The sequence below is a fragment of the Papio anubis genome, chromosome 15, assembly GCF_008728515.1.
Source record: "Papio anubis isolate 15944 chromosome 15, Panubis1.0, whole genome shotgun sequence".
Lineage (NCBI taxonomy): Eukaryota > Metazoa > Chordata > Mammalia > Primates > Cercopithecidae > Papio > Papio anubis.
The window spans coordinates 8,260,358-8,274,874 of record NC_044990.1 but is presented as its reverse complement, the minus strand read 5'-3'; the positions used below and the strand labels follow the sequence as shown (position 1 = coordinate 8,274,874).

At 40.5% G+C, this 14,517-nt stretch overlaps 1 protein-coding gene across 4 annotated transcripts in view; it reads right to left on the bottom strand.

The window, feature by feature from the left end:
• Positions 1–14,517, bottom strand: part of MTUS2 (microtubule associated scaffold protein 2) — a 620,405-nt gene that overhangs the window by 333,147 nt on the left and 272,741 nt on the right. For 3 of the 4 annotated variants that reach the window (XM_021929366.2, XM_017951161.3, XM_009191711.4), the window contains one exon: positions 13,146–13,343. In XM_021929366.2, the coding sequence (XP_021785058.1) occupies positions 13,146–13,343 (198 nt within the window). The remainder of the gene's footprint in view (positions 1–13,145; positions 13,344–14,517) is intronic. The other variant, XM_021929367.2, reaches the window with a different exon arrangement.

The window sequence follows — 14,517 nt, the reverse complement described above, 5'->3', positions numbered from 1 at the left end:
CAAGAGCAAAGGTGAACACTGCAGAAATTTCGATTGGGCAGAGTTGATCTAAAGACACATGAAGGCCCCACTACAAACCAGCAAGTAAGAAAATGCCTTTCTTGGCAATTTGACTATAGTAGTGAATTCTGTCTCTAGTTCTTGAGGTAAGTGGGCATACTTGCCCTAAAGCCAGCAATTTTCAACTGTGCTGCATGGAGTCCCTTAGTAACTGGTAGAGGTAGAAAGGACAGGGAAGGGAAAGAGGCAGACAGAGCAGGCTCAGGGCTCCATACACCCCTCTTCAACCGGCACCTCTGCCTCCATGGAGTTGTATGTACCACTTGACTCCAAGCTCCAAACATTATATATTCACTTTGGAGGTTTAATTGCTATAAATTATCATGAATGGGGAAAAAATTAGAGACGTGGGATCTACCACCACATCACTGGAGACAGCATTGTTTCCAGTATAAAATCATGTTTTCTAACCTCACATGGGCCTTCTGTGCAACTCTGCAATTTCCCCATGCACCTCTTACTGACTCAGTGTATTACTCAAAGAACCATTACCTGCCTCTTTATGCAATCGCATATCCGATTCCATCATGGCTACTCTCTGCAAAAACTCTATTTCTTAATTACTAGGGACAAAGGAGGTGACCTGATATGACCTCCTTGAAGCCTTTTCTTCTCTGTCCAAAATTTCTCAGCACTCATCCTTTATGCCTTTGTTTCTGTCTTCATGGCTGTACTGGCACTTGTATATTTAATAGCATTCCCTCCTATTTGCCCCAGGAATTGCTCTATCTCCCATCCTCACTTGCTTTCATCTTCAGTTGCTCCCTGGTTACTGGATCTTTCTCCTCAGAGCATAAGCATTCTTATGTGCTTTAAAAAAAAAAAAAGCAAACACAAAACAAACAAACTTCTCCTGCTACGGTTCTTTCCCTTTTCCTCACCACACTTCTCAACAGTAGTAGACACTCTCCACCTTTACCTTCCTTACCCCCTTGTAACCTGATTTCTGCCTTCATACATTTTGTTAAAAACTTACTTCAAAGCTACCAGTAACATCTTTTCTTTTTTCCTTTTTTAGACAGAGTCTCGCTCTGTTGCCAGGCTGGAGTGCAGTGGCATGATCTCAGCTCACTGCAACTTCCGCCTCCCGGGTTCAAGCCATTTTCCTGCCTCAGCCTCCCGAGTAGCTGAGACTACAGGTGAGCGCCACCACGCCCGGCTAATTTTTGTACTTTTAGTAGAGACGGGGTTTCACTGTGTTGGCCAAAATGGTCTCGATCTCTTGACCTTATGATCCGCCCACCTCAGCCTCCCAAAGTGCTGGAATTACAGGTGTGAGCCACCGTGCCCGGCCACCAGTGACATCTTAGTCACAGTCTGCAGATCCATTCTCCTCAATATCGAAACATCTCAGCACCACAGCACAGATGGTTTGACCAGCCATCTCTTTCCAGGAACCTCTCTCCCTCAGCTTTGGTGATGCTGACACGCCTCCTCCTCACTGACCAAGCCTTCTCCAGCTGTCTCCCATCTCCCACCCCCGCAACCTAGATAGATACTCCTGCACAATGTGTCAGCTTCCCTCTTCCCGTTTCATTCTGCATGCACTCCCTCAATGATGTCAGTCACGATTCCAAACATCACTTATTTTCCATGGCTACTCTCCTTATTTTCAGCCCCAATCTGCTGGAGGTAGTTATAGGAATGGATGTATGCTGCTGCGGATGTAGTTACAGGATGGATGTCTGCTGAATGCAGTTACAGGAATGCTTCTCAACATGACCAAACCCAAACTCATCAAAGCCCCATCAATAAAACTCATCAAAGCCCCTGTACAATCCTGTACACAGTGTGAAATTGCACCTTCTGACTCGATCATTCCTATTGTAACCCCCTAGTTCAGGTTTCCATTAACTCTCTCCTGCTAACTGCTGCCTGTTACAGGAGCCCAAATAACCTTCTGATATAACCATATAAATTATTTTCTTTTTCCTTGCAAAAAAAAAAAAAGGAGAAAATTATCAATCTCTTCACTCTGTCTACTGCCTTCAGAAAAATACCACAAGGGTTTTTACGAACCTTCCCAGAAGACGGCCTACACATGTTACAACAATGCAAGAAAGCACGTACTGTTGGCAAAGTTCCCATGAGAAGCAAAATTCATCTAGAAGCTATGTTTGTTTGCTTGTCGATATTCTCACTCTGCCACAGTCTCAAGTGAAATTAGAGTTGTGACAAAATGTGACCTCTGACCTAGAGTTTCTGCTAAGATAAAAGCAGTAAAATGTATGAAAATGTTTCCTCCTCTTCCTTTCCGCCTCCTTGCATCTCCTCATCTTTGTTCTGGTACCGGACTAATAATCCAAGATGCTTGGCATTAGAGAGAGGGCTAGAGCAAGAAAATAACTTCCAAGCATCTCATAGCTCTGCATTTTACAGAAAAAAGCAAGGCAGTAAAACCTTTGCACTGTTCTCTGTTATTGTTCTAAAATTTGTATCTTATTAAGACAATGAAAAAAATAACAAAAGTAAACTCTGGCCCAGAGGGAAAGTATCATTAATTTTGGCAGAACCAAGATGTCTCATGCCCAGTTTCCCTTCTCCAAACTACTTTATTCACCATTATCATATTAATTTTCCTTGAATACAATTCTATTATTCCTTACTTAAGACCATAAATGGTTTCATTTTTTTTTAACAGAATAAAGTCACAGAATGCCAGCTCTTGAGAGCCCAGATTGGTCAATTCATTTAATCCAATCCCTCTGAACTTCATGATAAAAATCTTAGTCCAGTAAGGTTAACTGACTTTCCCAAAGACGATTCCATTATTGAAAATGCTGGGGTTTATGCATATTACACATGCTAATATGTCATATTTCTTATCTAAAATATGATTTCCATAGCTCCCGGTATCTTTTCTTCGTTAAACATATTGAATGGGCTAGAACATCCTAGAATATGGCACTTACAAACTTTATAAACCTCTAGAGAAACAATATGATTTCTAAGTAGATCCAGATATCTGAGTTAAGGTGGACAAACTAGGAGTTACTGAAGCAATAAGAAAATATTTTCACTTATTAAAGGCAATGCTCAAAAATACTCAGAAAAAAGTGTTCTCCTTTGTAAATGTGTGGGAAGGAAGCAAAGAAAACAGGAAAGAGAAAGAACTGAATGTGTGGGAATAATTGGGAAAATTAACAGCAAGATTCAGTAAAAATGATTCTATTTTTTTCTTATAAAGAATACTTTAAATTTCATAATTACAGATTCCAGGGAACTAGATACTGAAATCCATCAGTGACATTTGTTTGACTTCCGCATTTCCAGAGGAAATCAGAAGCTTATTTTAGTTTTTGTTCTCACTCTTCTCTTTTTCACCCACCCAAATTGGGTTGAGATGTTTGACAAAGTAAGCCCTAATACAATGGAGATTAGGCTCTAGCAAAATGAGAAGCTGTGCAAAGCCCTCTAAGTACTGTGAATCAAATGTTCCCATTCTTCCAACAGACACTGAAAAGGCACAGAAATAAAATCAGATCCAACTCTCACTTTCTATTTTGAGCAGAGGTTTTAAATGCCATCAGCTTAGATTAATGTATTAGTCACCTTGCATAAGTATGTTTCATTTACAGGGAAGCCAAGTGAATATATTCACTCAAATGGTAATGTGCTAAAGGCATGGCATAGCCTTTTTAAATAAAGAAATCAAAACATGATTTTCATTGTCTATATTTTGTCAATGTCCAAACCACCACAAGTGTACAACTCAGAAGAAAGAGATTGCCATGAAAATCAAATGATCAACCTCCACTTTCATGTCTCAGAAATGATGCTTTTTAGCTTAACACTCACTCAGAAGGCTATTCACCATACATATGCGAGGTGATTATAAAAATTCAGAACCAGAATATATGTCATGTGCCTGACTCAGATGTCAGCAGAAGCATTTTCTTTCCTCCATGAGAGATACATTAATCTATCATGGTCATCTTCCAACTGAGCTTCTGAATCCTCACGCACATGGCCAATGGATGGAAATGCCCATAGAAACATTATTATTATTGGGCAAAGCCCTTTTCTAAGTACTTTGCAGATATTGATTCCATCTGATGCTCCCATCGACCCTATTGATGGTTTAACTTATTTTAATCATTATTAATATTATTATTTTGCAATGAGGAAACAGAGGCACAGAAAAATTAAGTAACTTGCGCAAAGTCACGAAGCTAGCAAACAGCAGAGGTGAGATGTGAGCCCAGGCAGTGTATCTCCGGAGTCTGCACTCTTCACCACTACTGTATCATCTCTTCAGTATGGGGAGGTATTGGCTAAAGGGTTCAAAGTTTCAGGTATTCAGGAGGAGTAAGTTCTGGAGCTCTAATAAACAGCATAAGGTTGATCATTAATAACACTTTATTATGTACTTGAAATTTGCAAAGAAAGTAGGTCTTAAATGTTCTCACCACACATACACACACATATACACAGAAGAGGTAACTATGTGAGGTGATGGATATGCTAATTAACTTAACTGTAGTAATCATTTCACAATGCATATGTATATCAAAACATCATAATGTCAATATACACAATCTCTGTTATAATTCAAAAAGGTTAGAAGAAAAAAAAAGGTTATCTAAGAGCCTTCTAGGGACTACTAAATGTAAAAATAAAATAAAACAAAAAAGAAATAAAAACGAATACAGAGAGAAGGTGGAGTTTAACCTTCTACGGAAATGTTCAAACATACACAGCAAGTCAAGGAGTACAATGAATCTTCATGGTTCCATCACCCAGCTTCAAATATTTTCAAATATTTGTCAATCTTTTTTCACCTATCTTCTCCCACCTCTAGTTTTTTTTCCCCCCCTTTGGTGGAATATTTATAGCAAATTCAGAAGGTTGTCAATTACCTAAAACCAATGTGGAAGAATTCCATCTGAAGACATAATGGCGCAGTAGTGCTGAGCCAGCCTGGAGAGGACCTGCAGGGCCTGAGATCTTTCTTCACCTCACTCAGGGTGCACAGATACTTCCCCCTTCCTGTGCCTCCCCTGCCCACCACATGCTGTGTGGTCTTCAATCACAGCATTGCTAACATTTCCCTGCATCATGGCTTTATGTGCAAAACCCTGTCTCCCCACTCCCGGCAAGGGTTAGTGAGGACTCACCCTTGTCCAGGTCATGGCAGCCCCGGTGCTGAGCTTATGCTTACCACATAGAATACGCTAAAAGAATGTAGGATCAGGAAAGGGAAAGCAGATAATCTAATCTTCAGAAAACAAGCCAGGCAAGAAAACTGAAGCAGTTCAACTAGACATTATGTGTACTACAAATAAAAATGTTCCCCAAACCTTCAGTTTATCTTACAAACAGAAATGGCCAACAACCTTAAAAATAAAACAAAACATGCTTGCAATCTAATCCTATCTCTGGGTGGAAACCATCATTGTCTGAGTGTTTCTGAAGAGAATGAACAAAGACATCATTAACAGTAATATCAAACAGGCAATGGCTTCTCTGAAGTCTGACCTCACAAGCCACCTTCGGCTGCTTTTTCCATGAATAAAAAATGACTCTCTCTTTGCTGATGAACATGAGATGGGTTAATGGCTGTTTCTGTAAGAGTTATTAATAACATTTCTTGTCAACCCTGATCTTATTTAAAATGCATGTCAGACGTAGAAAATAAAATGTGTGTTATGTATGTAAATATATTTTACAGTATTCATCAGTGTACACCCTAAAGTTAACATTGCAAAAAGCTTTCATATTAACCCTCATTTTCATTGATTAGACTTCCAAAAGGCTAGCAATTTTCCACTTCAGATTATTATCGCCAGAACCCAAATCCTATTCAATAATTAAAAGAACACGTACTTATTTTAAATATTAAAACAAGAAATAAAACTCTAGAATTTAATGAGAATATCTATACTTGATCTTAGCCAAAAGGCCGAGAATTGATTAATGAGAATATCTAACCTCGTCAAATCAAGACATCTAAGTTTGGAAATTTTGAAATTCTCTCAGGAATAGCCTCAAAAGTAGGGTTTTAGCCCAATTATTTAAAAACAATTAAATATATGCAAGGAGATATAAAGGTTACTGGACACTTGTGAGACTACTAATCAGTCTTTATGATGTTTATCTTTGAATATAATTAGAGTTCAAAGAGTTTTCTACTCTTTGACTTAGGTAAATTATCTCTATGTATACCACAGTCAATAAAAATGACATTTTAGAGGTCCTCGAGAACTGTGAGAGCCATAATTATGAGCTTCATCAACTATCAAAATCCAAAAATAAAGTAAAAATATGTTTCCAATACAAAATACTCTCAAAGATACCTAAGTCAAAAATCTCTTTTTCCATGCCCTTACATAAGAGAAAAAGTTTCTATTGGGAGAGAACTTCCCTTAAAATTCTACTATTGTAAAGGACAGTGCCCTTTAGTGTGTGAGATACTAAAATTATTAAGAGGCATAGCCCCTACCCCCTAAGAGCTTATAGTCTGTAGGGGAGAGAGGACATAAAAACAAATAACTACAAGAGCTAGTAGGTAATAAAAGTGATACAAGTCAAGAGCCCTAGGGGTTTCCAGGAACAAAAAAATCACATTGAGGGATTTTTAGAGGAAGTAAAAATTGAAATGTACCTAAAAGTGACAGAATCTGCAGAGAGAGATGGCAGATGGTGGGGTTAGGGATAGAAAGCTGGGGGAGGTGTATTCCAGAGATGAATGGTTTAAATCAAAACCAAAAGGCAGGAAAGCACAAGCCCTCATAAAAAAACGTGAGCAACACATTTTTGTTACTCACATTTGGCTAGTTGGGAGTATATGTCAGGATGGTACGCAGGAAAGGTAGGAGGGCCAGGTCATGGAGGACCTGAAGTCTGACAGGTGAAGCAGGCATAGGGGCACCATGCAGCAATCGAAACGGGGTCAAAGGGAAAATTACCAAGGACCATGTACTTCGTGGATTAGAAAGCCAAGGTATGCCAGGAATAGCTCAGGTGAGCACTACCACAGTTTTAACAGAGATGAGGAGAGAGAAGAATGAGGATGGGGTAAGTGCCAGAGAAAAAGAATTTACCAGAAATGATGAGTGAACAGAAAATAAGGCAAAAAGCAGGCATGACATGGCCAAGTGCAGTGGCTCACACCTGCAATCCCAGCACTTTGGGAGCCCGAGGTGGGTGGATCACGAGGTCAGGAGTTCAAGACCAGCCTGGCCAAGATGGTGAAACCTGTCTCTACTAAAAATACAAAAATTAGCTGGGTGTGGTGGCACACGCCTGTAATCCCAACTACTCGGGAGACTGAGGCAAAGAACTGCTTAAACCCGGGAGGCAGAGGCTGCAGTGAGACAAGATCGTGCCACTGCACTACAGGCAACAGAGCAAGACTCTGTCTCCTCTCCCCCTGCCCCCCCAAAAAAGCAGGCATTACATAATGCTGATTTTGAAATTCCCAGTCTGGGTTGCCAGGAGATCACAGATACCATTAAAAGACAGAGCAACTTCCAGAGAAGGTTTTGGTTTGTACTAAAAAATGAAGAATTTGTTTTCTGAAAAAGTGTTTAGTTTGCGGTGAGTTGGGCCACCCGGTAAGAGATACTTGATGGCTCATTTGAAATGCAGGTGAGTAGTTCTAGAGGGACGTCAGAGCTAGAGATATAGACATGAGCATTGTGTCCAAACTGCTAAGGGCTGAAACTGTGGATCAGATGACAAGGTGAAGACTAGAGAGACCTGAACAGACACATTGTGAGAACAAATCTTGGGGAGCTCAAACATGTGGGCTCAGCACCCAGGAGACAAACAGTGCCACGATGAAGTGGCAGGCTACACCGGGAATGGCAGCTTCTCAGATTCAGGAAGTTTTCTGAATGCTCCAACAGCACCGCTCCCCTACCAAAGATCTCCTAGAGTTCATTCCACCTTCCAAAAGGCGGTGTGGCTTACGATCCCTTCTGAGAAACGACCTGACATCCTCATCAGAAATTAACCCTCCACTTCATGCCACTTTGCAGGCTCTGAAAACATACATCCTTTGCCAGGATTATTTATGCGAACGTCAGCCTCTCTGCCCACCTCCCCAGCTGTATCTCTACTTCCCCATCATCTGAATACTTCTGTACGGCAGAAGAAAAAAAAAAAAAAGGAGAGAAACTTCTAATTTTTATTTTTTACTTGTTTTTTCAAATTCTTTGCCCCATGATTTCTGTTCTTAGGTTATGCCATGGAGAACACACGGCAGTATGGCAGTATTTGAAAAGGGAGGAAGAGAAATGGTAAAGGAAAGCCGCAAATACCACATTCTCCATGTACTTCTCTGATAGATATTTTCTGTTTCTTGGGCACCCAATAAATGAAGTGCTATTCAGAATACATAATGACATAGGATTTTCCACATAAATTATTCTATCCTTGGGTGATATGATCTATTTTCATTAATGATTAATTTATGAAACCTATGCCACCCTATTTTCCCTCCGCACATGTTCCTAAAGGTTTTGACTTTAAATCACATCTGCCTACCCACTGGGAAAATCACGTCTATCCCTAATTACTGATTAATGTGATAACCAAGTACAGGTTGAGTATCCCTTATCCAAAATTCCTGGAACCAGAATTGTTTTGAATTTTGGAATTTTTCAGATCTTGGAATATTTTTATTATACCAGTTGAGCATCTCAAACCCCAAAATCCAAAATCCAAAATGTTCCAATGACTATTTCCCTTGGGCATTGTGTCAACGTTCAAAATAATTTTGGATTTTGAAGCATTTCGAATTTCAGATTTTCTGATTTGGGATGCACAACCTGTATACATTAGGCAATAGTATGTTTCCGACTCTAAATTCTACAGCACAGTCATTATTTTTATCAGTAAGTTTCTATCACCTAAACTATATTTGGGATCTTTTTTTCATCTCTGGACATTATAAAAGAACTAAGGAGCCACATGGATCAGACCTATGATGTTAAGCTTATGCTTAAGTTCTAAGTTAGAAAATTACATTCCCTCCTTCAATGTAAATACTTTTTTGAAAAGCTATGGGTCACTAATTTAATATGTAGTTTTATTCGAGGCTCAAAATGGGCCAACCTCATAATCTTCACATGACGAACTGGTAAGGGAATGAAGGGCATGCTATCCTGGGGCTCTCCTGGGGGCACGATACACATGCAGGTGCTGTGTGAGTCCACAGGAACTGTGGCTACTCGCTGAAGATTACAAGGAGACAACCTGAACTCGTAGCGAGCGCTTCCTAATGAGAGCCTCAGAGGTGGCTTCTGCGTAGAGTGGAACCCTCTCTAGCACTTTAGAGTGTCCCGCAGGGGCTGGCTGACAACCTGGGGAGCCTGAGGGGCCTCTCAAGTCAGCTCTGACTCTATGATTTGCTTTACTAAAAGAAAGAAGGCCGGGCGCGGTGGCTCAAGCCTGTAATCCCAGCACTTTGGGAGGCCGAGACGGGTGGATCACGAGGTCAGGAGATCGGGACCTGATCCTGGCTAACACGAAACCTCTACTAAGAAATACAAAACTAGCCGGGCTGGTGGCGGGCGCTTGTAGTCCCAGCTACTCGGGAGGCTGAGGCCGGAGAATGGCGCGGAACCCGAGGCGGAGCTTGCAGTGAGCTGAGATCCGCCATACTGCACTCCAGCCCAAGGGCAGAGCGAGACTGCCCCCAAAAAAGAAAGAAAATATATTCAAAGCATGCACATATCTTCCCTGTATATGGCAGCTTTCAGAAGGAGACAGAGTAGGAAGAACACCAACCCAGGACCCAGGGCAGGTCAACCTGATCTCAGTTTGCTCAGCTATAAAATGGGTGGTAAACTGGATGGCAAGACACCTTCAAGTTCTGAGGACCTATGCACATAATTCATTTCCCTGTGCCTGTCTCATGTGCCAGAACCTTGTGGAAAAGGTAAAAAGACATAGAAGGGCACCGGTCTTAGAAAGCCTCTGCTCAGTGGGGTTGGGTTAATGGCCTGAAGCCTGAGCCCAGGGTAGATGGGGACTCCATATGGAACAGCTGAGACCCCCAAATGGTCCTGCCATCTCATGTCCAGGGGGATGCATGGGGCTCCGATTTCCACATTCATCATCACTTGCCCCTCAGGACCCAGGGAAACAGCAAGGAAGAGGCCCAGGACAGCCAGGCTAGCCTAGGAAACACTCATGAATTCACAATGAGTCACTTAAAAGTGTCCCAATATAGCATGCCACAGTCAGTGTGGACATTGTTTAGACTGTTAATATGCACAAGCACCTACAAATATGAATTACACATTTGCAAATACCATATGCACCACATAACGATGCTTCAGTCAACAACAGAACACATACACGACAGTAGTCCTGTAAGATTATAAATAAGCTGAAAAGTTCCTATTGCCTAGTGGTGTCTTAGCCATCGTAATGTCACAGCACAGCACATTACTCATGTTTGTGGTGTTGCTGGTATAAACCAGGCCTCCAGGATAGCCCTGGTTTATCATATAAAGGTGTATGATGATGTCCTAGACCTTCATATTCACTCACCACTCCTTCTCTGACTCACCCAGAGCACCTTCCACTCCTGCAAGCTTCATTCATGCTTAAGTGCCCTATACAGGAACACCACGATTTTTAGTTTTTAAACCATAGTTTTACTGTCCTTTTTCTATGTTTAGATGTTGTTACATACACCAATACTCGCTAATGTGTTATAATTGCCTACAGTATTTAGTACAGTAAATGCTCTACAGGTTTGTAGCCTAGGGGCCAAGGCTATACCATATCACCTAGGTGTATAGTAGGCTATCTCATCTAGGTTTGTGGAAGTACATTCTATGATGTTTGCACCATTAGGACACTGCCTAACAACATATTTCTCAGAACATATCCCCATCATTAAGCAATGTGTGACTATAGATCCTCACCATGCTCATGTTTCAGATTTTGAAACATCTACTCTGCATGACATAATCCCTAATTACAGCAGTATTCTTTTAATGAATCCTATGTGAAAATAGTGTCTGCAAAAAGACCAGCTTTCCAAGAAGAAAAAAAGGGACCAATTCTGATACCACATTGGCTGTTTCCATGAGCTGAACCAGCAAAGCTTTGCTCCAGCAAAGCTTTCCACACATCATCTCTGCAAGCATAAGAAAGAACAGAGAATGAACAAGCCTGGAGAAGAAAGCTTTGCTGGAAAGATATATACCATATGAGAAGTTGATCTAAGGACTTTTAGCCCTCTCAAGAGCTTCTTATTTTGTTTATTCCCTGTCATCAAAGCACCATCTCTTCACTAAAGCATAGAAACAAAATGTTTCTTGACATTACACCTAATAACAAGTATAGGTATAATGATTTAGTAGTACTTAAGACAATTCAAATTCATGGGAGGTTTTTCTGTGATTTATTGGTGAAGTAAAAATTACACACATAGTAGGTAGCAGATAATTAAAAATCGATTCTAACATACGTCTCTTAAAATAGAAAACAATTCTGGATAGACATTCATATAAAAATGTCACTTTTAATATGAAGTCTTTAAACTGGGAGTTATTTTCTCTAGCACATACAGCTCTTATCCCCTGGGTGCTCAGGGGTCCCTCTCTAGTATCCTTTGAAGCAGAGGTGAGAAGAAATGCCCTAAGCACACCTGCAATTATTCTGTCCACACCTGTCAGCTCTCGGTCAGCAAAAGCTGCTGTTATGTGGACATGGCTCATCTCCCCCTTGAGGTGAATTTTTTTTAAGACATCAAAATCTAACTCCTTTGTTTGAAAGATATATATCATAGGATAAGTTTTTCCTTCATACTACTTTCTCTAAAAGAGAAACATGTCATCGGGTATTTTATTAATAAAAATCATGATAAATAGTTGCTCCTGTATTTTAAAATCATCAGACTGCTAATATGCACATGCATTTCTAAAAACATGAATTACGCATTTGCAAACAGTTCTTTATTACATTCATGTTTCAGATTTTGAGACCACTTACTATGTAATGATGTAATCACTAATCACAGTGATATTCCTTAAATGTATCCTGTGTGAAAGCAGGCCTGAGCTACAGCACCTTCAGAAAACACCCTTAGAAACTGCTTACAAACACATCAAGACAAAGGGAAATGTAATGTATTACTTTTAGAAATAACTAGGTAGTAGACCAAAATTTAGAACTAAGCAAATGTTCCACACATCATCTCTGTAAACTCAAGAAAGCACAGAGAATAAACAAGCTTGGACAAGAAACTGACAAAATAATAAATCAATTGATCGCTCTCTTTCTCTTTCATACTATTCCAGTTTGATTCAACTTCTACAACTCCTTCAAAACAACTCTCTACGTGGAAACCTCTAAGACTTTCCTGGGCCTCTGGCAAGGTCTTGAAAACAACATCTTAGATGTCATGGTTTCCCATCCAATAACATTGACTTTGAAGTGGAGACTGAGATGGGGTTTGGTCATCAAAGGCACAGTTGAATGGGAAACCTCCAGATCCTCCTCAGGGACAGCGGCTGTTGTAACGTGCTCTGCAGGTTATTAATTCAAACTTTAAAATGCAGTCTACAGTACCAGTCTCAGGAAACGGGCCTCCAACAGCATCATCTCGGCTAATGGGGACCTTCCCGGGCATGGACTTAAAGAAGCTTGGCAGTGCTTTGCTACTTTTAACATTATTTATTTCACTTTCAGAAATCCAGTCAAGTGCTCTGGCAGTGTGAAGGCATTACTGGTAATCACAGGTGACTAAATGATTCTTTCAGCTAATATTAAATATCTAGTATGTTTCATGACAGCACAATGTAGTAACACCTTTCTTGGATCTTTCTGTGATTTCTTACCTAGAATCTGCAAAGCAAAGGGCTGCTGGAATCTGTCTCTGGATAAGTCATTTTCTACATCGTAAGAGGAGGTTACCATCTTTTTTTCCCGGCACACTAATTCCCCATAACTGATGGTGTAAATGGGCTATTTTTCTTCAGTAGATGAATAACACAACAATGGGAAGCTAAGGGAGGTGATCTGAATTCTTAAACAATCATGCAAAGAAAATGACACACAGTTACACAGGCGCACTGGTTTTAATTCAGTGCAGGTACCCCACCCTGCCCCATCCCACTTACGGGTGGCTGGCCGGCCCTGCTCTGGCTGTGCACTGTCCCCGGACTGGGTGCTGGAGACTGAGGAGACGCTGGAGCTCCGGACAAAGCCAAACGCCGCCAGCTTGGCTGCTGGGAGACGTGAGTATCCAGGAGGACGAAGACCAGATTTCAGGAGACTGGATTTTGCAGCATTTGAACTGGAAGCTTTCTTTAAATCTGCTAAAATGAACCCAAATAAAATAAAAAATTTATTTTCAGTTCATAATGAGTTAAAGAATTCCACAGATTGTGAATTCAAACCCAGCTCTATCATAAACAGACTAAAATTAATCTTGCAAGGTTTGATTCAACACATCTAAAATGGACCTTGGAAGAGAAAGACCCCTTATATTGTGGGTCAGGTGCCTCAGAGAACTCAGAGAGGAGGTGGTGCAGCCCGGGCCTGGACAAGTTTACCATCTACTTAGGCAGATGAATTGAGGAAGACAAATAACTCTATCTTAAGGCCATAAGAAAAGGTATCAAGTGCTTAAGACAACGAGTGAAAGTGAATAGTTATTGTTGCAAGTTACCCCAGATTTGTGAAATTGAGATACACCTTAAATTTTGACATACAGTGGGCAAAGAACCACTGTGGTGAATGTTCACTAGTAATTTTAAGCAGTTTGTAATAAGTCTTATGAAAAACATGTACAAAGAATCATCTAACCATCTGTTGGCTGCAGGAATGAGGAGGAGACAGTGTAGACTGTGGAACAAGCCAGGCTGGAATATCAGCTCTCCCAATGATGAGCTATGTAATCTCAAGCCCTTGTCCTAACACTTAGAGCCACAGTTTCCTTTCATGTAAAGATTGGGAATGATAACACTAACTTTGCAAATCTAGTATAAATATGACTGCTTATACCACAAGAACTTGATATGTGCTCAAACTGATGTTAGATTTTTCTCCTTTTCCCACTATCTGTTATGTCAGTCCAAACTTCAGAATTAGTTCCCAGATATGTGCAAAGTCAGCCTGTTTTGAAATAATAAGGCATCAAGTTATAAATCTAGCATCTCAGCATCCCCATACTCTAAGTCTGAGCCAGGCTCCCGCAATAGCAACTCCGATGATTACAACAACACTACGAGAAGGCTCTCAGCACCAGAGAGAATCAGAATATTGTCAATATACACATGCTCCTTAATAGGAAATCTAAAAGGCCCAAGCTTCCTCATGTGCTGTAGTGCTGTATAACTGTCCTCACTGATTCCTTTAACAACTGTCACCAGCAGGGCTATTTACCATGAGTGCCTATATACTGATCATTCAGTAGCATTCTTATGCCAGTCAATTCTTCATTATCCAGTGAAATATTTACCAGGTTTCAGAGTAAACGAGGATTTAGAT